The following is a 25,390-nucleotide window of genomic DNA, read 5'->3' on the forward strand; positions in this document are numbered from 1 at the left end:
TAGGATGTAAAACATTTATTTAAGACTTTGATTTCAAATTAGGTCAATTCTGTACATACACAACAGCTACAGTTATATCCTCAGATTGTATTATAAATGTACAATCAATTTCATTTTTTTTTTTTTTTTTTAATGTACAGGCGTATCATTGGGTACATAATAGACGTAATATAGATAATAAACTATGTAGGATTTTTACGTTAATTTAACGATTTCGATTTTATAGCACTCCATTTGTTTCGTTTAAAACATAATCAACATAGTGTCTCTATAAAAATATACCTTTAATAAAAAATGAAACGCACAATTTTCGCTTTATCTACTTTACAAGAAGACATCGCATGTTCTTTTCTGTTAGCGAAAGCTTAATTTCCATGACGATGGTACAAACAGAATGTTGAACGTTATTTGTCACAATATGATACCTTTCATATCTGTATATATTGAAACAAATAGATACATCAGTTAGTGCTAAAATATGCAATACTCGTAGGTAATGAAATCCCTTTTTCGCTATACAAATTGAATATATGAATCTTGGTTTATATCGTTATGCTGTGCTACTAAGAATTTTTGATACAACTAGTGCATTAGCAACAAAATATTGAATTTTCGCACCAATTGACACTGGGTGTCAAGTAGCGAAAAAACTGTAAAAGCAACACATCAGTTATTGCAATGAACATGAATGAATGGTAAAAACAAACTAAATTCTACGCTTGTTATACAATCCGAACGGGTGCAAAGAGCATATTGCTGCCAAAGATATATATTCTTAGTAGCCCTTAAGAAAATATAAATCATTAACAATCGCTTAATTTGCCCTTTTATGTTAACAGATGAATAGGGCAGTGTTTAAGCATTTGATATAAAATCAAGAATATTATAAAACGCATATTTTCTTTGAATTATAAAATTATTTAAAAGTTCTTACGAGAACGTTTGAAATTACAATTTAACGCGTCTATAACTAAGTTTATTCTCAAGTGCGAGCCCAGTTACGTAGTAAGAAGAATGTAATGTAACTGTTGGGCTTTTCAAACATGTATCATTGTCTACAGACTAACAGGATCAATCACGTATTCCTTAGATTCTTAGCATTGCTTATGTAGAAAAACATAGATTTTATTTCTCTTTATCAATTTATTACAAAATAATAAGAACTCTAATTGGCAAAGCTTGTAAGCTGTAAATAATTAGTGAATGATTATTCACAATCAATGAATGAATATTCATTTTTTTTTGCTTTTTAATATCCATCTATATCGTAATTCGTTATTTTATGCAGAAAGCTGTATTTATAATTTAATTCATAGGAGCGATAGTGAATAGTCATATGAACTATGTTTATTACGTATTACTTGAATCATATGAGCTAATCGCACTGAAAGAACAGGTGTATTTATATAAAATAATGTAACTTAATTTATAAAAACACAAATGAGATAATGTGCTAAATCAATGTTGCAACATTTTGATATTTAATATTTAAAAAATTAGTACGACAAAATATATGTAATCGCAATAATATGGATTATTTATATTTTGCATTTAAGAAATTGAAATTGCAATGCGATGCTCTATGGTTTTAGTAATTTCTCCTTAACAAAATGTTCATACAACTCAGACAGTGTTCGAGTCAGTAATCACTATAAAGATTACAAACTAACAACTTTTCGTTAAGATTACAGACTAATAAAAAAGTAAACGTTTCTTTTAACTTTGAAAACGGTTTTTGCAAAATACATTACATCATGCGACATGGCAGAAACCAAAATATTTCTGCATTTGATTACAAAATGTATCCAGTCATTCACGCATCAATATCGTTCTATGTACAAGCTACAAGTACATAAACAAGATTGTAGTTAAATTGCGATAGAAATCATCTTATTTAGTACTCTAAAGGCCATGTCGTCGTACACTTTAGATTATCTTTAAAATCCTTATGGTACTGCAAACACACGTTGCAATTACAGAATCTCCTTCTTTTCTCTCTTTCGCAATCACAAAGTTATATCTGACCTAATAACAATAACTCTATTGTATTAAAAAAAAGTACACTTCCTAAACTGATGGATCTGTAATGTCTTTTACAACTAGATTAAAGTTCGTGTTATCACATATTTCTGATGCCGGAACCGATAGAAATTTAATTTTAGTACTTAATATATAATACAAATGTTATAAAAAGACTATTACAGTGTTTCTGTTGATATACTAACTTATGTAATTGTCGCATACTCTCATTTCTGTAATTACATTTGAACAGTGCAGTGTAAATGATTATCTGACGTTATTTTTCCAAAATATAAGTCATCTGTACACTGATAGCAAATTTTTTAAACTACTATTGATTTCATTCACAACGACGTATAATGTATGCATAATAACGTACACATTTGCTTTTTATATAAACGGAAGTGAAAACGTACACATCCCATGCATTATCTTCCGTAAATATCATGTACATATATTCGTATAATCGCAAAATATACTTAAAACTGAACTTAAAAAGATGCATTTAATAGCATAAGCTTTGGACAAAATTATCGATGTATAAATACAAATGCATACTTTCACACTCGTAATTTTTAGAGAAAATAAAAATTTTTATAAAAATCTTTATAAAAAAAGCTACATAAATACAAATGTTCAGATAAATTTAATGTGCCGTATGAATTAATTTAAATATCAATAGTAGAAGTATACATTTTATATATATTGAGTTTAATAAATATTAATTAAAAGAAATACAAAATACAACACATAGGAAGATAGGATGTGCAGTTTAATACAGAGTAAAGCACTAGAAATTATCTCATCTTGATTTATTTTGATATATTGAATAGAGAAAGATGTATTATCGATAATACAAATTATATTAGTACAAATGGATAAAATGCTTCATTTATAAATTAAGATGATAATTTGAAGTGCCTTACACTGTGTATTAGATACCAATTTTACACAGTAGAATCAAGATATGCTGTAATAAAAAAAAAAAAAAAATTGAAAAAAATATTGACATGCAATACTATTTCATTTAATATACGTTTAATTTTTCTGATATTGCAGTATGCTTCTCCATACTACTAATTAAGAGAGCTTAAATTTATTAATGTGTACAAAATATACACTGAAAGGTGAAATATATATATATATATATATATATATATATGTACGAGTAAGAAACTTCATTGTGCATCAGGATGTTCTATATATATATAATTTTCACAATATTTATATATATCTATATAAATTTTTTTCTTTCTCACATTAGATACTTAATATCTACTTTGTAAAATCATGGCATCTATTTAGAAATATTATCGTACACAATGAATATTTCAATAACATTAGCAATTATATTAAAATATTTGTCTGTATGTATCATTTTTTTGTATAATTTATTTTTCGTACATTAAAAAAAGACAAATTAAAAAAAACTGTCAGATGTAACTGTGTCTAGTGTCTAGTGTAACATTAGACTATCGTAAAGTATTGGCATCAGTCAACAAGCGCGCTAGCATGGTATACCTTTCTATCTTCAAACTGGAAATCCGATTCAGATGCTTATTGAGCGTATTTGTAGCAATTGGTTGACAAGGTGTAGCACAAGATAAGGAATCGATAATCTCAGCTATCGTTATTACAAAAGCTGACCACTCAGAAGGCAGGGAATCGTCTGTAGCGCATAATTGTTCTGCTTGTTCAAACATTGCCGTTATTGCGGATATACCAAACTAAAATAACATAATGGAGAAGTTATCACATTTTACATTATATATATTTTCTGCATATATAGAAATTCAAGAGTTCACAATTATTGCATAAAATAATTTTTTAACTAACCTTATTCATAACAGCAAAAGCCAAACTGTTGTTCTTCACAGGCTGAGTAGCTGAGTCAGACAGTGCTCTTACTAATTGCAGTATAGTATCAAAATCTTTTACGTCATTGAGCCATCTTCGAAAATCGGAATAAAGATCTGTTAATAAATGGCAATCTCTACGGCCTATCACGGCTAATCCTTTAAATATCGCAGTCCACAGTTTTTTTAACTGCTTATTATATTCTGTCACATTTAGATGAGGTAAAAAACGTAGTAATAACGTCTATAACACACAAATATATATATAAATATGAAATATCGATAATGATTATTAAAATTCAAGTCGTACTTTCTTCTGTTCATCAACTTACCTTTCCTTTTCGAATGCTTAGCATATTAGCTAATTTATCATCTTGTATCAATTGTTGCAGACATGATAATATCATGCTAATTAATTCTGGTATAGTTTTATTTGTATTTGTTTCATTCTCTCCTTCTTGTTGCTGTTGCGGTTCCGGAATTGCAGCAAGAGGATTGCTCAGATCTTCCAGTTTAAATAATAATGTATATAGCTAAAAAAAAATAACAATTTTTTAATAGAAAATATGCTAACAAAATATTAATTTTATCAATTGTAAAAATTGTTAAAATATTAATAGTACCCTTTCAATTTCAAGTAGCAGTTGTCGTGTTTTTTTAGTATCCTTTTGTTGCGACTGAGGAGTAGATTGAGAATCATTATTTGATACAACATCCATATCAATAAGTTTGCGTGGTGCCGTTACACTGCTGCAATGTAGTTTGCCTAATGAGTTCTCAAATTGGGCTGGTGTATATGCTGATCTGGAAGCGGCTTGAGGCGTTGGCTCCCAGTCTCTAAATAGAAAAGCAAAGTAGTAAATAGTTTCAATATAGTTACGACTAAAACTATATAATATTCTAACGTACTTGTGATCCTTATGGTATCCATTGTTATTATGGTGTTTTCTATCTTTTTGGTCTTGACTTGTGTTTTGCTTATTCCGCTTATCACAGAATACAATATAATAGTGATCATCAACATATGGTTGAATTGTATTAAGTTGTAACAGTTGAATATTAATCAACCATTGTTTCTCGTGAGGTTTTATAGCAAGTTTTCCTGGAGGTTCATAATCTCCTGAGGCATTACCATTAACACTCTGAGCGTAGTGTTGATGATGATGATGTCTTTGATTATTTCTGTCATGAATGCGATGAGGATATTGATTATTTTTAAAAAACGGTTGATGTCCGGTTTGTTGTTCATTATGATAATAAGGTCTATTTTGGTTTCTCTGATTTCCCGAATGTGAGTAAGAATGTTGTTGGTGTTGTTGATGGTTGTTTTGATTATTAGGAAATGCAGGCATCATGTGATCTGGTCGAAGGAACTGTGGACCTCCTACAGCATGTGGTGGTTGCTAAAATGTAATGTAAAATATATTAATGTGAAAATTTGTTGCTTATTTCATATTGTATATACAATGTAGAGAAAAACTTACAGGAAAACCAGGATAATTGCCATGAAGAGCTTGTCTCGGTACATGTGGCAACATTAAATGCGGTGGTAGAGGATAACGAAACACATTCCCAGATTGATCTTATGAGTAGAAAAATTATCATCATTAAAAAATGGTCTATTAAAACTATTAGTTTAGAAATTTGCTTATTTTAGAATTATTTATAGTCTAGTGTAATACTTTCTTATTAATGCAAAAAATTATAACAAGAGCAAATCAATATAAATGAAATATATTATTTGAATGATAAAAAAAAATAATTTAGAATAATACATTGCAGATAATCGAAAATATCTAATTTTAAAAAAGTTCTAAACAGCATTAAATTATCAAACACTTACCGATTCATATTTAAAAAATATATATTTGTTATTACTAATAAACATTGTGCTTACTAAGTAATAATCGATGAGGTGTAATAAATTGGGGATGTGGTAGTCTGAAATTGGACATAACCATGGAATGCGCCGCCCCAGGTAGGCCCAGTCCTGGTGGAAAGCGTGTTGGAGGTACCCCATTGACCTGAAGTTTCTCATTTAAAGATAGAGCTTCAAAGAGAAGTGATCCTTCAGATTTTTTCTGCTGTTGTTGCGTTTGTGGTTTGCTGAGACCTGGAGGTGGCCTATTCGCAATAAGCCCTCTTTCCAACTCTTCCACTGTACAGGCATTTTTCAAGGTTGGCAAAGATAATCGTGGCTGAGTTTTTGGAAGAGATAGATTCAATGGACTACTCCATACACCAGGTCGTGGGACTATCCCTTCTTTATCCAATACCAAATGTGACAAATTATCCTCAATGTCTATGTTAGAAATATTCTGTACGGAATATAAAGTATATTAAAGCATATAGATATATGTGTAATATTTCGATAGCAGAATGTTATAATATACTAATCATTCATGTTCTATTGTATTTTTCTGCTGGTTTAATTAGGCTGTGAAATCAAACCTAGTCTTACATTGATAATTAAGCTAATTAGACTGTATATACTTATAGATTTCAAAATTCTAAACAAGTTAAAATAATATCGTGGACAACATACTTTTTTATTTGTTGCCGTCTGATTATGTGGGCGACTTGATTCCGTAATTTCAGCAAGCTTTTCATGATCTTCCTCCCAGTCACCAATAGCAGCATCAGGCCCAAATGTTTCATCATTCAGTGCATCATACTCTTCTTCTTCATCTTCCTCTAATGGACAATCTAATCCATCCTCTAAGCTGTTATCCTAATCATACCAATCATGCCACAAATAGTAATCAGTAACAGATATAAAAGTATCTATATAATACAGATATGAAAGTATCATAACTTTATGGAATAATAAACAAAAGCATAGTGGGTATCCTTGAAAATAAAGATAATAAAATCAGTACAAAAGTGTACTAAAGTATACTAAAAGTATACTGCAACAATATTTCTTACAAAATACGAAGTTCGCACAAATTGAACTGGAATTAACGATATATATAAATAATAAATTTGTTAACAGAATTGACAAGAATTTGCGATGCTTGATGTTAATGACCTTTCGGGCGAGGAAAATAGAAATGAGGTTAGACGATGTAACCCCGCAGTCATTTGGAAAGCAAATTTATTTTTTCGAAAGCAATATTAATAAAATATATTTAAAAACAAATTTGCAAAATGTGCCATTTCGAATTAAAATTGTCATATCGCATTTATCAGCACCTTGTAGGTCAAAACTTTTACTTTTCTAAGATATGCCGCGACGCGAGTGTTTATCGGGAAGATTCACGTTCACATACTTCGTTGGAATTCGTACAAATCGGACACGAGCCATGTGCGATCATGTGTAACTATGAGAAGCGTTCGTACTTACTCCGAGCGTGGTATCGAAACCGAAAAAGGAGTCTGCCATTTGTGAAAATGAAATTTGCAAAATGACATGTTCTGATTAAACGTCAAGTGCTGCAAAGAGCATCAGCTGCCATGGCGGCCATGCCGTAACTTGCGACTAAAGGTGGATATACATTGCAAGTGTTTGCTTCTTTACACAGCAGAGGTCGTTAAGAGTACTTCCGGTATTCATAATTAGTAAAAATATTTTCGATTAGACGCATCGTGTTATTTGTTATTTTTATTAATTAATTTGACATTATATAACTCTATATTATATACTCTAATTATCTATGTTTTAACTTTAATATTTAATCTTTTTTACTTATCAAAAATATTGAAAAATGTTAAACTATTAAATATTTGCAATTGTAAGAGAGTTGAATTGTGATTTAATATGGATTAACTTTTTAACTTTTAATTGACAATATAACTGATCACGATTTACTGTTGAAAATAACAAATTTTTCAAATTTATCTTTTAAAATAAGACTAGCAAAATAATTTTATATTGATACTGTATTAAAATACTTTTAAAGAGATAAATATTTACTTAACATAACTTAAATTTTAGCATTAAAATCATCTTCAAAATAATTGTTTACTAAATCTTATTTTTTTAGAATAATCAAAATAAGATTAAAATTATTATTAAATTTACAATTTAAATACGGAAATAAAAATGCGTATTCGGCTTTTGAATTTAATATTATTTACGTCATTATTATTATCAGATGGTGTGGTAACCATTTAGTAAATTGATTATGTAAAAATTAAAAATGTCAATAAGAAATCGCTGCTTTTAATTACTATTTATTATACTAAGGATTATGTGAGAAGGAAAGAAAATAATATTCGACAAGATAGATCGAGGCGTGCACTTTTTATTGCCATTAAATTCTTTTTGTATCGTACTACTTTCCGTTGGCTCTTTTATTTCCCAAATTATGACTCTTAGAATTATCTAATCGTATGCGGATGCCAACGCGTTAAAATAAACGAAATCCATCGTGTTTTAAACGCTACTCGTCGCGTGACAGTCCTCAAGTGTTGCTAGGCTGCTGGCCCTCAATGACGCCAGGCTCAAGGAACTATGATTTAAAGTATTCATGCCGTGAGGATCCTCGCAATGCAGGTACAGTCGTGAACTGACAGATTTGTGGCAGTCGGGACATAAACGTTTCTTCTTCTTGTCGCGCTTCTTCAAGATGTCGTATGCGCATCTACAAATATTACGAGAAAATAAGGGCAGGAGAAATATTCTCTCAAAAAAATTGGCAACTGGAATTTTATTCGATGTTAATATTCGGTTTCTCATTAATTTGTATTCGTTCATTTATTTCTTAAAAGGATAATAATTCTAAAGTTTCTGCGTATCCTACCGAGCGTGTAATATGTGAGAGCAGGGTAGTGCTTCCAAGGAATCGGCTTCCAGACCAAAAGGTTCATTGCAGCTTCCGCATCGTAATTCCAAATCTTCTTCCATCGCAATTGCTAATCTTTCATGGTGTCCTTTTTGCTCCTCATCCCCCAAAGATCCGTAAATTCGCGACAGTCTGGATCTAACTGTCCGCACCAGAAGCTGCAAGCAGTCAGCTTATCGTAATTTTATTCTGAAATACTCGTTTAAGCCCTCTTTATTCTAAACCTCTGTCTCGATGCATATTCGAAGCAAATCCCTTTTTTTTTTTCGTTAAAATTACACCGAGAAAGTATGTTTTTGTCATAAAACAAATTCAATTTCTTTTTTCTTTTTAATTAGGCATTCAAAAAATTTTGTTTAACATTTTTCACGATAGAACGTGTGTAGAGAAGAAGAAAAGCTAACGATAGATCAATACATAGAATCATGCATACAAAGCATTACCGTTTTAATTCACTGGCTAACAATGATCTCTATGGAGCTCTATTGAATATCACTGAGGAAGCTGCACAGCCTCCGAAGTATTTTACGTTATAGGTTGCGTGCGCGCGTGTACAGCATCAAAATGGAGAACCGGCTCCATTGATTCGTGGACACAAATAGCGCGAGGACTCGGTGCGCGTGGTATGAGTCTAGTAATATATGCATGGAATATTTGCGCACAATGTACCGACGACGTAGTGTCGATGGCTTTTTCGGCATTTCATTGAAACTTGAGACAATCGTGAAATCTATTAAACAACAGACTGTCGCAGACAAAGTTACTTTTTCAATTATTCTCTATTCACTGTTTAGCACATTTGAAATTCATTAATCTAATTTCCATTTTAGACGATCTATATGTAACGATACATCTTTAAATTCGTCAGTCATCTTGGATAATACTGTCGTGCAGAATTCACAAAGATATAACGTATCTCATTGAAATAAAACTCGTGGCAAAAATTGATATCAGGCTCACATATATTCCGCGCTATTTAAAATATAGAATCAACTCTCCTTTCAACACGTTCAACTTGTTCTAGATATTCAACGAGCGAAAAACTTTGCTGCCTTTGAAATTCCGTTGCGATCTTTAAAGACTAAAAAAAAAAGGAGGGGAAGGGGGGGAGAAACTCCCAAGTTTTCACGTCTGGCAGGAGGGAAGAAATTGATTTCACAGTACGTCATGATCTTCCCGCACTCTTTCTCTTTTCTCACCTCCCTCTTGCTCTTCCCCATCCTCTGTCTGTTTCTGAGAAATGGAATAAACGGTGGGCAGAGCGCAATCCGCGATCTGTATTGGCAGTTTACCTTGGCGCCGACTGATCCCGCGACCTCAAGGAGCCTGGTATTGAATTCGAGGGGCCTGCAGTTGCATATCTTGTGCTGAAGCCTGAGAGCTTCCAGGCATCTTGCCGCGCCGTCCATCGCTTCCATCTGGCATAACCGATCGCCAGTCGCGGCCGCTGAGCCCATCGCACTCTCGTACTGTCGAAACGCTTTCTGCAATATATCCATCTTTACCTCACCGATGTTATCGCTCTGATAAACGAGTCGATATGTGCGGTGCGTGAACTAAAGGCTAATTGTATTATATATGTATCGCTATCATTAACTAAAAGATAGATTAAATCCAACAAGCGTTTTCATCGCGAAAGCGCAATCATATATGCATCCGTGCAAGCGGCAAATGGGAGTGGCAAATAGCGCTTTCAATGTTTTTGATGACATAATATCATTTGCTATATAAGCTTCGTGAAATTAACTTAATGTATGACGTGCGTAATGTGTATCATGATAATATGTAATTTGATGAATTATTAACATAATCGAACGTCCCGATTTTTCGCGATCGGTTTTTGACTGAGTTTAATTAAAAGCTTGTAGTCAAAGTGTATGAAAAAATATTTTCGAATTTAAAAATTAAATTTTATTCTTACTTTTTTCCAACTTGTAGCTTATACATATTTCCCTATTATTAATTTTATTAATACATAATTTTGTTTAGATAACATTAATGTAAATTGATATATTCAATTCAGTAAATACATTACTAGAATTGAATACATACTCGAATACATAAATAAAATATTTATTATTAACCAACAATTAAATAGCTATTTTCGAAAAGCGTTCCAGAAGCTAATTTAATAAATGATACACATATTGCCTTTTAATATTTTGGCTTGTTTCAAAATGGACATTTTGTAGAATCTTTGTTATTCACTTTTTAACAGCGCTCAAAGGGTTTTGTAGCGATGAAACAAAATGAAAGCGGTATGCATTGCGAACGTGACGCAGCGTTAAAATCGCTTTTGTAACGTGCGTGACATGCAAAGGAATGTCCCAGTTATGGCATTTTTTTTGTCAGCTGATGACAGCACCATGTATAACAATGTTAGAGGGAACAATGAGGCTGCGAACAGTTCTGATAGCATCGTAGCGTTTGACGCGAATGCCGATAAAAAAATCTATCTATAGAAATGTTTTTTTTCATGCAATAGGTATGCAAATAAATATATATTGGCGTTATCTCACATTGCGCAACTACGTATATTTCATCTCGATATAAATATATGAGAGAGTAAGGATTTTTCTGTCAAACGTCAGCTTTTGAAAGAAATTTAATATGTAAATTTTATGATATTTTAAAATTATGTTTTAAAATTAATGCAATTTATGAAATAAGAAAAGAATGATACAATCATATCATTGTTAGAAGAATTATGTGACAAAAACTGCCATAGAAAAACACACGCGCGCGCGTGCAAAGCTAAGGAATAGTCACAATAATAATTGATGAGAAAATTACTTACGTTTATGTCGGATTTCTTTCTGTAAATGTCTCCCATAATACGGATACTTCGGGCGTAACTAGCTTGGTCGCCAGAAACTAGTGAAAGCCGCGTTGCTTCCTATGCACAAAGTACAATAATATATACTCGTGCATGTTTCTATAAATTGTTTGATCGTATTATTATTATAATATCGATTACTCATTACAATTTTCTCTACAAAATGATACGATAATATTATTAATATGATACGATACGATAAATTTGATTTGCACAGTGCTCGAAAATATTAAAATCTTTAATAAAGCAAAACGCAAATAAATTGTCATGTAATTAAGAGGAAAAAAAAGAAGGAAATATCGCGAGATTAAAGATGTATGAAAAGACTTGCGATATCTTTGAAAAAATGCCACAGAAAAACGTTTTTGCTTTAAGTCACTTGAAGTGAGATACTTTCGCGATGATTTGGCATCTTTGATCTAAACTAAGTTTCCACCTCGGGCAATTCTCAGCTGAAACTTTACCGAGCAGTAATCATGAGCGTCGCCTAACTCGCCCTTTTTTCTGAGCGCCGCGGCCATTTGTAATAATGCCGCTCTGTGATGACGCGAATTCAGATCTCCCAGCTGTAAACTTCTGGAGAGATCGTAAGCTCTCGCTGCGTATCTCGCGCTCTTGTCCGCGTCCTGTAACCGGCAGAAAAGTTCCGACAGACCAACGTACACCTGAAAACGCCAAATGTCAGTTAGAGATTGTCATCACAAAGAAATCGTTTTAAGGAACTATCATTGAAAACTACGTACACGAGCTCTTATTCGAATATATTTTATAAAAAAAGCGTTACAAGTTAATAAAATCTTTTTTTTCTAACGTGGCATTTTTTTCAATTTGCATTAACATTTGGTCTTCGATCAAAGGCAGAATTTCCGTCAAACAAACAAAAAATAACTTTGCTTACAATTATACGATATTTTTTAGAGATATTAATTATTACAGAGAGAATTGATAATGCCAAATGCACGGCGCAATAATTTATGGACCGCTCGAGAATAAAATAAGAGTCAGACGAAACGTGAGACGAATTCGGCATTGTCGTAAAATACAACGCAGCTTATCTAAATCGTCCTACGCCGTTCGTTAATTAGCAAACATCACGACAATAATGCGCGCTTGCTCGTACTCGTGCGAGAAAGAAAACTAGCAGACAAAGGGACCTAATTACCTGTAGCTCTAAGGAGGGATCTTGAATGGAGTGGGCGATTTTGTGGGCTCTTTGAAACGCTTCCAAGGCTTTACAGAATCCTGCTAACTCTAAGTGGACTCTGCCTACGGTTAAGTGAACTAATCCAGCAGTGGCGCACTGATCACACTCGTTATACAAACTGCGAGGATGCAAAATCATGGATATTAGCTTGATAAACAGATAGATGGTCGGATAAAGTCATCGCCAACAAATGATGATTACATTCGTCTATCGGATTAAGATCAATAGGAATCAATATCGGAAAAAAAAAAAATGAGAACGATTATTCTTCCTCAAAACTCGAAATTATCACCGTTCATCTTTTCTATCGCGAGGTTATTCTGATCAACAAAAAAGACAGAGTTATTGTGCACCGATATGATGTATAGATCAGCCAGCAGTGTAAAGATGTATTGAGGATAGTCATTAATTAATCTTCATTAAACTTGGCTTATTTTGATCAAAATACCTTCGTGATCCGAACAGCTTTTATGTTATGTTAGGCGCATTTCGATCTATCGGACAGCTACTGATATATTATGATAGCAGAGATATATAGATATATGAGACATTGCACGTCTATTTTCCAAGATTTATGTTACGCCGTGTATATATACGGGCATCGTAAAATAAACGAAAAAGGCTCAAACCTGTGTCGGGCGTAATCTAACGCTTTATCCAGGGCACCTAATCTCTCATGGGCCCTGGCCAAGTTCAAATACGCCTCCGCCCGCATGTTCGGCGAATCCAACTCCTCCGAGATGCATAATTGCTTGTTGCCGAATTCGATGCTGTCTCTGCAAGGAGGGAAATCTCACGGTGAAAGATTCCTGCCGCTAATGTCGGATAGACGCGGTGGAGGAAAGTGAGGTAAAACCGCGACAAAAAGTGGAACAAAATTAAATAGCTCATACTTAATTGACTTTAAACACGACGTTGAGCATTTTCTGTGTGTTGACATTCAGTGCTACCAATGCAACAATAATAATAATGCACCGTGATATTTTTCCGCGAAAATAAGCGAGCACCCGGCTTGACCCGCTTACCTCGCTCTGCCCTACTTTCCTCCGGATTACCTTTGATCGTGCAGGTAACTCGTTTCGTTTTAAATACACACGAACATTGCCAAGAGGGACAACCAGGAGAAAGAAAAGGACAGATTTGTTATTACACTACAATCTACCTGTATTTGCCCCAATCCATGTACGCTTGATACAAGTATCCGAGGAGAGCGAATTTATCCTCGCGATGTCTGATGCTCTTCAAAGCGCCCCTCCATTTCCTAACCGCGGCTTGTTGTTTATGAGCTCGGTACAATTTCAAACCTTGCTCCACCTGAGGCATACGGAACAGCGATTCCAGCATTTCGTGTCTAATTTACTGCACGTGCGGATTTATTACGCGTACGCGCGCTACCGCAACGGAACAGTTTCTACACAAAGGGTAACAGAGAGGCGCTGTGGCCACCACGGTAAATAATAAGCTCGAATAGCGCGGACAAGGGTATATTGCATTCTATTAATTGTTTATCGCTTTTTTTAAATTACGCATCTACAAAATTTACGATGTGCGACTTAACACGTTATTTTAATAAATCCTTGAATTTCCGTCGATTACACGCGCACTTATATCCGGACTATTTATCCGATATCCAGCAAACTTCCTCATGGCCAACCATGGTCAGAGGCCACACGGTCAACCTTGAAATCGATGCTCATGAAATTGACATTGAGTTAATGCCGGCCCTCTCAAGCGGAAATGCAGCGCTTCAAGAGCATATATAATCAAAGAGGAAGTCGCGTCAACTATTAATACAAACAGATATTAATAGATGGTTTTAAACGATAATTATTATAAAACTCTTTGTACCGATTTATAACACAATTTTATGACATTACTTATATTCGTTTTCACATATAATTCCTTTGAAATAATATCTGCAATATATAATATTTGAAATTATTTTACATTTTTTTATAAAGTTAAGAAGAAAAAGTTCTATAATAAATGAAATAAATTTTGTATTAAAATATTGCAGAAACTTTCTTTATAATTCTTCAAACGGAAAAAAAAACTTTAACCACTATTTCGATTCAACGGCTTAATTACAAATTGTACAAAAGTAAGTTAACCAATAATATTAAAAAATATTACAACGGTTATATAAAACGCTGTATTTTGAACTTAATTTACTTAACATCATTACTTGTATAGACAAACGCATATCTAATGTCATCCAACAAAATGGAGCTTATAAAACGGACTTTAGTTGATAGATGATGGTTTCACTAGGGAGAGAAACCGAAGTTACGATACGCGTTGTGATCTTCATCACGCAGCAATAACGCTGGCGTAAATAATGCGATGCATACGAGCAGAGGTAGAAGGCCGTATCGATTCGCCCCTGAACTTTGTTCCTAACAGATTAAATTCTACGATAAAATATAAATAGCGTCTTGAGGCATATAAAAATGTACCCACGATGCGTGTACGCGACGAGATAATTCCTTTCCGATAGCAAATTTTAACGAAGGTTTAGCAATGCGCGAACTGGTTTATTTGTTATTATAATATTGACAATCTTGCGCAAAGTATCAAAAAGTATCATAACTTTGAGAACACAATAGGAATAGTATTGGTATTTCTATTCATAACACTCAAAAAAATGATCTTGCAATAATAGCTAAAATTTTCTAGGTGTAAAAAATTAATTAAAACAGATAAATAATTAGCAACTGTTGTGATATTGCATATGTAATTACTTAATCAGTTTAGATGACAGAAACAGAATATATATCTGTATTGTTTGTGAACTTTAAAAAGAAAGTTTCTCTAAAGCGCCTATCTATATAAGATCAATCACGTGTTAGATCATGCAATGAATAACATTTAGCAATGGTACCTAAATTTTTCAGAAGCTATTGCTAGAACATTACTGCTATAAATTCTATATGTGACAAATAATGTTTTCACAGATACGAAAAATAGTGATACATTCTTGTTGCGATATCTAGAAATCTAACTACATCAGCGAAATATTTTTTTGAGTGAATAAGTTTAAAAAAACGAAATAAGTTGCATGCAAGGTTGCGTGAATAAATCTTTATCGTTATTGTAAATCGAGAAAATATGCTTTACTCTAAAGACTTGAGATAACTATTTTTCCACGTTATAAAATATTTGCAACATCTGCGTTAAGGTATTATAATGAGAATTAGAAACGTTTTACAATCGAAAGATATACACTCAAAAAAATATTTTGCTGATGTAGTTAGATTTCTAGATATCGCAACAAGAATGTATCGCTATTTTTCGTATCTGTGAAAACATTGTTTGTCACATACAGAATTTATAGCAGTAATGTTCTAGCAATAGCTTCTGAAAAATTTAGGTACCATTGCTAAATGTTATTCATTGCATGATCTAACACGTGATTGATCTTATACAGATAGGCGCTTTAGAGAAACTTTCTTTTTAAAGTTCACAAACAATACAGATATATATTCTGTTTCTGTCATCTAAACTGATTAAGTAATTACATATGCAATATCACAACAGTTGCTAATCATTTATCTGTTTTAGTTAATTTTTTACACCTAGAAAATTTTAGCTATTATTGCAAGATCATTTTTTTGAGTGTAGATAAAATTGATATTGATCTTTTGTATTAATTTTATCAAAAATAAAACAAATTGCGAGGTTCGGTAATTTTCCTGCAGACGAATGATATAAACGATATTTCTTTTTAAAGTCTTGTTAGATCGTGATTGATTGAGTTATCGTATAGCTTCAACAATAACATAAGTACAAATTATGCTTGTTGCTGCGCAAAGTGAATATCATGGATAAACTGTCAGACGCGGAATGCGAAATCATAAGTTTCGCTAAGTGAAACGTATCCAAAGTGATAAACATGGTACAACCGGTACTTTGGATTTAGTGGTTACGAAAGGATAGCGTGACCGCGGCTACGGCATGCACATCGTGAACTTGACAGTGACCGATAAAGCATGCTCGTCCGCGAAATACGCTTCGTTATGTAGCCGTCATGTACCTTCGTTGCTCAAGAGGTCCTTCAGATACTGTTACTCGTTTGACATATTACACCTCTGATTGCTTTGATACATTAAACCGGTTCGACAGTAAGCACTTGAGTAACGGTTTAAAGAATTAGTTATGATTAAATTAATTTGTAAGGTCATTAATAATATAGTAAGTGTTATCGTGGCGAGCAGCCAATTTTGCTGCTAAGTAACGCGTTTGCCTAAAATTACGTTCGCTTCTCGCATTTCGGGATAACATCTGGCACGCATTTCAAGCTTTATTAATAAATTAATATTTGAATAAAAAAAAATTGTGGAATAAAATTGCATGGAAGGCAAATTTAATAAAAAAATTTGCATATACAATTATATTGAATAGAGAAATCTATTACATTCTTAATATAATTTTATATTTCTATCCTTACATTGCTATTTTATTAATGTATTTTGCATCTACAGTTTATACTTGAAATTCTATTTATCAAAATTTATCGTTTATCACATATTGTTTTATTGCTAGATTCTTGAACGTCGAAGATCATTCCTATTGAATTAAACTATTTGTTTTTTCCCGAGAAGAGAGAATTAGGACGAGTAGATATGTCATGAGATACTTACCCTCCTTCGAGCTAATTGTTGATCAAGTCGCCTTCTGCAACTTATGAGACACTCCCATATACCGGCGCCCGACCTGCCATTTTGATAATGGCCATTATTACCGTTGCCATTTTGATGCCGGTAATCCTCTTCGGTGAACTCGCAGACATCGAGTGGATGTCTCGATCCATCAGGGCTACCCAACAGCGCGGTCGCTGAGAGCTGATGGCTCACCGATCCGCTGCAAATTTTTTAAACGTTCCATGATCCGTGCCACGAGATATACAATACATTGACGCAAGCATTAACTTTTTAAAAATAAAATATAACAATTATAATTTATTGGTCATTTTGACCACATGACAATTGTATTTCGAATTATGTTTGGCGAAGAGATAAATCAGATGCAGCATTGTTTTTCAATTTTGAATCTAATATTCATCATATAAATTTTTAATTTATTAATAATTTATTTTGCAAATATGAAATTATTACGAAGTCAAGGATAATTAATATTAATTCACATTGGAAAATGTTACAGAGTAATTTCCGTGAATATCTGAATTATTTCCATTGGTTCCATTTAATTTCTAATTTACGTGTTGTTAATAATCAGAGGAAATTACTTTGTTATGGATATATGCAAACAAACAATAACAACTGTTTTATCTCTTTCTGTTTTACGATGATTACAATCGTCAACTATTTAAAGGTGCTCGATGGTACTGAAGATCGGATCGATCCGCTGTGGAATTCCGTACTCTCCGTGAAATCTTATGAGAGAAATTTAAAGAAGACGTAACCGAGTGTTGCGCGATATTTTCACCACATTGATCGCTCAAGTTCTATAGAAATTCTGAAACTGTTTCTACGCTGGTTGGTTTATACGACATAGTGAAACGGTATTTTGTTTTCGATGTTTGCGCACAATTACGACACAAAATTACACAATAAATTAGTGAAAGAAAAGTTGTGTTTCCGTGCAAAAAATTTTTGCAAACATTTTTTATAGCTGAAGCTAAGATTGATATCAAGAGTTATGAGAATATAATCATTAACATCATTCGTCCTGGTCAATATCTTACGAGCTCATGTCAAATGTCGACGTTAGATGATGAATGTAGGCAATTGACCTCCTGTAGGTTCCATGCGCAGACTCTTAATTTATTTCTAGGACGAACGGAAGGAGTATGCGGAGATAAACCGCTTTTGGCTGCTGTCCCAGAAGTTGAGTTTGCAAACTGCGCGTTAGGGAAGTTACAAAGTATACAGGGTATTCCACACTAACCGCGTCATACTTTATCTATGAATTTTTAGTTTAACTTTCGATTTTTTTTTCACTGAAAATCTTACGGAATGTCACTTTCTAAGACAAACTCTAAATTTCGAACGTTAATTATGTATTAATATAGTTGAGTCTTGAAAGAAGATTTGTTAAACACAATATACAGATTTTATCATGTATTTGCTTTTGCAAATGAATTTTTCGATAAGCCAAAAAATTATTCTTAATTCCTTACACATCAAAAGTTATTATTTTTATTGCTTTCTTTTATAGAAAAAATAAACTCCATAAAAAAATTGAAGCAAGCCAGATACGTCTGAAATATCCTGTATAAAATCACGAGTTCTTACCTATCTACCGCAATGCGACCATTGCACGTTACTATCCGAGAAAACTGAAATTTATTTGTATGCCTTTTTCCCATTCTGCGTGAAGAAAAGAACGTGATAAAGTTTAGGATTGGCTTGCCCTAAATTACCTGTTATTAATTATTTCGATCCTCTTTTGTGCTCCGGAATACTAAACGATATCCTTTCGCATTCTATACATTTTACACGACTCACATTTCCACTTTTTATATATTTATGTACGTTTCATTACGTTACATTAACATTAACGAGACCATTAATCTAACGTGATTGTTTTTTTGCTCTTCTATTTTTTTTAAGAAAAAGATTACTTTTCATAAATAAAAATGTGTAGCAGGTTTATTTCGCATAGCTTATTTGACAAATATGAAGTTAAGTCATATTTGTTTTCTGAAAAATTTTTATTGATTTTTTAATCTATTTTATTTTTAAAAGTCAGCTCGCAATAATATATAAGAAAGTAATATGTTCAGCGTTAAAAAATTCACTTATCCATCCTTTTTTGTTGAAAAGCATTATTAGAGAGAAAAATTAATCGGTAGCCGTTCTATGCTAAGATTAATTAAAGCAAACGATCGTAAAAAAAAGAGAAACTATTTCACATCTGATACTTGATAGAAACCCCGCGGGAAAAGCACGCTCCATCGCAAATTACTTTCCTCTCTTTTTCTCTCTCTCTTTCTCTCTCCCTCCCTCTTTCTCTTTTTCTCTCTCTCTCTCTCTCTCTCTCTCTCTCTATTTTTCCTGTCCTTTTTGGGTGTTCGTTAAAGTTTTTCCCAAAACAATCGTGTGCCATTGCGCGCGCACATACGCAGTCGTTTGCGTCTCTGTATGTGTATATGTGTATGTATACAAGCTCGTATCCTGTAAAGCGAAGAGTATACGACACTCTATCGCTTTCCCACCACGTTCGCTAGGTGGGCGAGGCACCTGCGACCTCTTTTGCTGACCCATTTACGAGCTACGAGATACGGTACGGCGTTGCGATTCTAAATGGAAAATCGAACCATCCCCTAGTTCTTCCACGTGTCGAGGGCGATCAACGAAATACCTGGCAACCGAGGCACCCGATTTCGTCATCCCTATCTCGCACCCTTCTCATTTTTCTTATACATCTCTTCTTTGTTTGACATTACGATGACTTGATGCGTATAAGATTGTTCAAAGTTAAAGATATTTTTTGAAGTAGTAAGAGAGAGAGAGAGAGAGAGTGAGAAAATATGTCATCTAGTTTGAATTATTTAGTAGTATCCAACTATTATCTTAGAGTTTTGTGATCTATAAGTCCTTCCAAATTTTCGTTAATTTGGATTTCGATTTTAACACAAACTTGATAATATGCACTACACACTAGGTCATCGAAATAAAAAACGAGAAAGTATTTTATAATTAATTTAATGAGATAAATTGCAATCTCAATTATTTCTTTTGTAATGCACTGAACATTAATATTTTTTCTCCAAAGCTTTTGTGAAAAATAGATTATTGAAACTGATTCTGTATTAATTCGTATGATCTAAATATATGATATCACACTGTGTTCTACTAACTTCTAATTATACTTCACACTTTACTTGTTGCGATCATTATCGAACTATAGGGCAATCTATATTATTACCTTCTAATTATCCCATATTCAACAGTTTCTTCATTAAACAATTTCCATCATTAAAAAGACTTTATTTTCGTAAGTTCTCGAAATCAGGCAGTAGTTTTTTGAAGACATAGAAAAAATATATAACGATTATATTTATAACGTCGTTTGGAGTTTGCTATTTGTCGCTTTCTATCAATTATCACGAAAAATCTACGTTTTTTTAGCTATTTTGATCTTTTTAAGAAGTCAATTATTTTGCAAAATATTCTTTTGCTTTATAAATCGTGTTTCTCAAAAGAATTATATGTAGCAATTATTCACTATTAATTAGATATTTGGCGCGAGACACAGCTGCGTTTCTTAATTGCTCCTTTGTTACATAAATTAACAAAATAGTAGCCTACTTCCTTAGACTCTAATGCTTTCTACTTTACTTAAACTCTTTCTAAACAGAGTTTTCCATCGATATTATGTTACAAAATTAAACATATTATTCTGTAAATTAAAATTGTTTCAAAATACATTATCCGCATTAATAACAAGCAAGCACTATCTTTTATTATTACATTATTATTTTAATATTTTATGATACAATATATTTACTCCGATTAATCATTTCTATTAAATCAAATAAGGATGATTGAAAAGACTTTAGGTAATCAAATAACTGTCATTCGCGTGGCTTAGTGTGCTGTCATATTTTTAATAATAATAAATTTAGATAAAGAATAAATTACAGTTAAAAATTATTTTGAAAACTATCAGCTGAAAAAAAGGAGCTAACTTTAGTGGATCATAATTCTGATATTTCTCTTCTAATTTTGTCCATTTTTATTTAGATATATAAATGTTTGTATACGCGAAAAGTGCATATTTGATTTATTATTTCTTTTAGAGAAATATAATAATTTTAAATATGTTTTTTAAGCAAATATGTCCAGCCTTTGCCGTGCGTTTGTTAAACGTATTTGTGCAAACTCATCGTAGTGTATAACCTACAGCCATATCTTTCTTTTCAATAAAACTTGAAGGCTACTTTAATACATCGCGCAATAATTAAATTGTCAGAGTGAAAAATCAAGTGAATAAAATAATTCAATAATACATATTTTTAGTATCTCATAATAATTAATTGTCACGAATCCATATTGAAATAATAAATTTAAATCTTGAGTAAAAATTAAAAAACAGGCACATATCTTTTTCTTTAAAATTAAACGAGCAAATGAAAATAATCTTGCTTCTGTTCTTAAAATAGTTATAAGAATCGTTCATATTTCTTTCTGCTTGTAATTATTAATTTTTTTAAATAGATTACTTCTTAGTTAATAATTAATTTTCAATTCAAATTTATATATCACAGCCCTTAATTGCTTATCACATATAGCCGTGTTCCTAAGTTGAAGTTGCTGTTGCTATTTCGGGATAAGTAACAATACTTACCCAAGGTAATCCCTGGACGAGATAGACTCCCATGACATGGCTGTGCGTCTTCCTTGGCGCGTCTTCTTCTCTTTGTCCCGCGATGCAGCTGTTTCTTCTCTCTTTCTCTTCCTGGTACTCTAATCTCATCTCTCGCCGCCAGCATTATCTCGTTCGCGCACCCGCGTAAGATAGGGCATATCACTTCCTTGCTTTGCGAATGACACAGCGCGCAACCACGCCGAAACTCGATACAACGCGCGCCGACTTGAGGCCCTAATCGTCCGCATTCAATCGATCCCGAAGACTCGATGTTGTAACGGTTAGTATCGAGTCCTATCTATCGCGCGATGACGAATTCGAAGATTGAGCGGACGACGATCGGGATTCTGTGCGACGCAAAACACGCTAGAGATACGCGTCCGTTTATATCGATCATCTTACGAATTCAATCCAGTGTTTCTCTCATGCTCCTGATGGTATACGCGTATACTCGTGACGAGAAACAGAATGTACGTACGTCGAAAAATCTCTCGTATCTCGATCGAGAGTGATTCGCCTTGATTCGTGGCAATATTAATTCATGTGTGTCACGTGAGGATTAATTCCGTCGCGAGAACGCAAGTCGTGTCGAATTAGTCGGAAAGTTTTTTAAGTTCTAGGACTTTCAGTTGGACGAGAATGCGCGGAATGATTGTTCCTCGATTGTACCTTGTCCTCAAGAATACATTTGGGTATTTGGGATTTGAATCGCGAGCCGACAGTCGTTGAGGTAGATTGAGGATCGTCTGAGTTGGGTGCCTAACCCCAGGGATGGGGAATTTTGGACAGACTCGATACGCTTATTTACTAACGTAGAGGGATGCACACCTCGGTCGAGAAAAATAATATTTGCACGCCCGCGTGTATTTGTACTTATACGCCTAATTGAGCACCGTGGACTCGCGCGAATACTTGCGCGTATTGACGAGAGAGATAGAGAGCCTCGTAATCTTTATTTTTCTTCTTTGTCTCTCTCTCTCTCTCTTGCTCTCTCTTTTTCTTTCTCTCTCTCTCTCTCTCTCTCTCTCTCTTTTCAACGTAATTGGCAAATGTTTTTAACGTAATTGGCAGTTTCTCCGATCAGCTGAGCACTGATCGATAAAAAATTGTTTCAGGTTTCCGGCTCGTTAACACGTGTAACACAAACGACCGCTCGAGTCTCACGGTACTTAAAATATTTTCTTCTTTCCTTCGATCCGAACTCTCACAGAGTACATAACTGCTTCGTAAGAGCAAACAACTTTTCTTCGTTTCGCTTCTCGCGCGCTTGCACTTTGCAATTTCGTGCGATTTTCAATTCTTGGAAAGTTATCTTCGCGTGAGTGTTGTTTTATTTCTAACGTATATACTTTTCGTGTAGTCGAGTTATCGATGTTTGATTATCGAGTACCGCGTAACGTCATATACTATGTAATACTTCAACGTCGTGATTTAGATCTATGTGAAGGTTCAACACACATATAATATTTGCATATACGCATCTATGTTGTACTTAAATAAATTTATAACATGTACGTAGATATATACATTCAATAGATCCCCGCGGCGTTCCGCGTTTGTGTGCGTGTCTATGTGTACCCGTATGTGTATGCGTAAGCACGCAATATTTTCTTATCGAACGCATTAATATCTCGCTGTATTAAGACAGCGACAGTCGATTGCCCAAATTACTCCGGCGTGTCGGACGGTGCAGAACGGTGCGTTTAATTTCACGCGCTTAACCCTCTCTTGCTGTTTCGGGACTAAACGATAAACATGAAAGGGGGCCTCGTACGATTATAATATATCACCCACATTTATTAATGCTACGTGAACGTTTGTGTGTGTGTGTGTGTGTGTGTGTGTGTGTGTGTGTGTGCGTCTGTGCGACGCGTCTACGTGTGTTCAGCACCGAAAAGATTAAGGGACGCTCTGTCCCCGAAACTAGGAATCACGTCGGCCCGCGGTGTCCCAGTTACCGTCGGTGACCCCTGGCGCGCTTTTTCTCCCCCTCCGAACCCACCCCTCCGTGGACGAGTGTTCTAACTTTGTGAAAGCTCGCGTAAGTGAGATACGCGGATTCTTGTCCACGAGATTTCAGGCAGATCCATCGAGCGTTCTTCGCTAAGCTTCGCCGCTGTTTCGCTTTCCAGCGATTATTTCGCAGGAGGTTTTGTCGCTTTTCGACGCGAGTTCCGTTTATCTTTTCGCTCGTATATCCTTTGCAACTGGTGCAAGTAGCGAGTGGTGTGCGTGTGAGTTGAGCCTTTAGAATATTATGGCGCGTCGATCCGCGAAGACGCACGTAATCTCGGCGACCCTGCCGCGGTAGCGGGCGTCTCTCCCGTCGTAGCGAATGTCGCGATTAAATCGGAGACGACGGACGTCCCGTCCGAGATGATCACGGCGACTCGGCCGACAGGCGGTCAATGTTCGAATCCGGCGCCCATCGCGCACCGTGCGTCCGCGTACGTTCGAGGGCCGAGCAGCGGCGCGTAGTAGCGGCGATAGCAACGCGGCCGTTCCCGCTTGCTGGCGATAAGACAGTAGCCGCGCGCGCCACGAGGCGTTTCCTCATGCCGTTGTTGATTGATCCCCCGTTCGTCTCTCGGACTCCAGCCGCGATCCGGCCTTGTCCCCCTTCCGCCGTCTTCCGTACGCTACCAGCGCCGTTCGCCCCTCTTTCTCCTCTCGCTCCGGCACTTGGTCGCGCGCGCGGAACGTCGTTCGCGGCCGCTCGCTATCGCAACGAGGACAGCCGAGGTCGCACAACGCGCGCGGAAGGTTACGGGCGCGCGATGCGGATCGTGTGAGGCCCCCGCTTCTCGTGCGCCGTCCTGCGCTCGCACGCCCTTTCCTTTCTCACCCCCTACTCTCTGCCGGCCGCCCTTCTGTCTCCCGCTGACGCGCGTATGGGGTTTGGTCCTCTCGCGGAGGGTACGCCGCGCGGCACCCGCGAAAATCCACCACCGGTGGCCGGAGCAGAACTGTCGCGCCCGAGCCGCAGCAGCCCGCAACACACGACCCAACCGATCCTCTCCACCCCTGCCTCGGGCTCACCCCTCGCCCCTGTTCCACCCCAGTTCCGCCGCTGTCCTCCGCCCTCCACACTGTGTCGATCTCTCTCTCTCTCTCCCTCGCCCTCCCTCTCCCCCTCTCTGTCTGTTCCGCTCTTCTCTCACAGCTGCGCGTCCCGCAACCTTTGGCTCCATTCTTCTCTCTCTCTCTCCCTTCCGCGCCAACCCCGTTCTTCCCCCCGTTTTCTCATTCTTCGAATCCTTCATCGCCGCCCTCTCTGTCCTCTCCATCGCGAGCAAACCACCCTCCGACGAAAGTTCTTCTTCTGTTTTCCCCAGCCTCTCTCCGGACGACCGCT

The 25,390-nt window shown here is 35.2% G+C and overlaps 2 protein-coding genes across 3 annotated transcripts; both read right to left on the reverse strand.

Annotated features, from left to right (window-relative positions):
- Patr-1 (Protein associated with topo II related - 1) lies at positions 1–7,369 on the reverse strand. Its single transcript, XM_012374540.2, has 9 exons — positions 7,222–7,369; positions 6,421–6,606; positions 5,773–6,193; positions 5,360–5,457; positions 4,785–5,278; positions 4,499–4,712; positions 4,208–4,408; positions 3,856–4,119; positions 1–3,746 (listed from the first exon to the last, which is right to left on the reverse strand). The coding sequence occupies exons 1-9, from the start codon at positions 7,258–7,260 to the stop codon at positions 3,492–3,494; spliced, it is 2,172 nt and encodes a 723-aa protein (XP_012229963.1). The 5' UTR covers positions 7,261–7,369; the 3' UTR covers positions 1–3,491.
- Positions 7,370–8,102: 733 nt separating this feature from the next.
- LOC105676509 (43 kDa receptor-associated protein of the synapse) lies at positions 8,103–25,003 on the reverse strand. 2 transcript variants are annotated; one of them, XM_012374469.2, is made up of 10 exons: positions 22,015–25,003; positions 17,343–17,562; positions 13,865–14,016; positions 13,332–13,478; positions 12,661–12,820; positions 11,963–12,163; positions 11,460–11,558; positions 9,955–10,161; positions 8,621–8,820; positions 8,103–8,461 (listed from the first exon to the last, which is right to left on the reverse strand). In XM_012374469.2, exons 1-10 carry the CDS (start codon positions 22,050–22,052, stop codon positions 8,254–8,256), a joined length of 1,632 nt encoding a protein of 543 aa, XP_012229892.1. In that variant the 5' UTR covers positions 22,053–25,003; the 3' UTR covers positions 8,103–8,253. The 2 variants fall into 2 exon arrangements, with proteins under 2 accessions (XP_012229892.1, XP_012229902.1); XM_012374479.2 differs by having other exon boundaries at positions 9,955–10,146; positions 22,015–25,001.
- Between the last annotated feature and the right edge of the window lie 387 nt (positions 25,004–25,390).

This window comes from Linepithema humile, chromosome 2, assembly GCF_040581485.1.
Source record: "Linepithema humile isolate Giens D197 chromosome 2, Lhum_UNIL_v1.0, whole genome shotgun sequence".
Taxonomy (NCBI): domain Eukaryota; kingdom Metazoa; phylum Arthropoda; class Insecta; order Hymenoptera; family Formicidae; genus Linepithema; species Linepithema humile.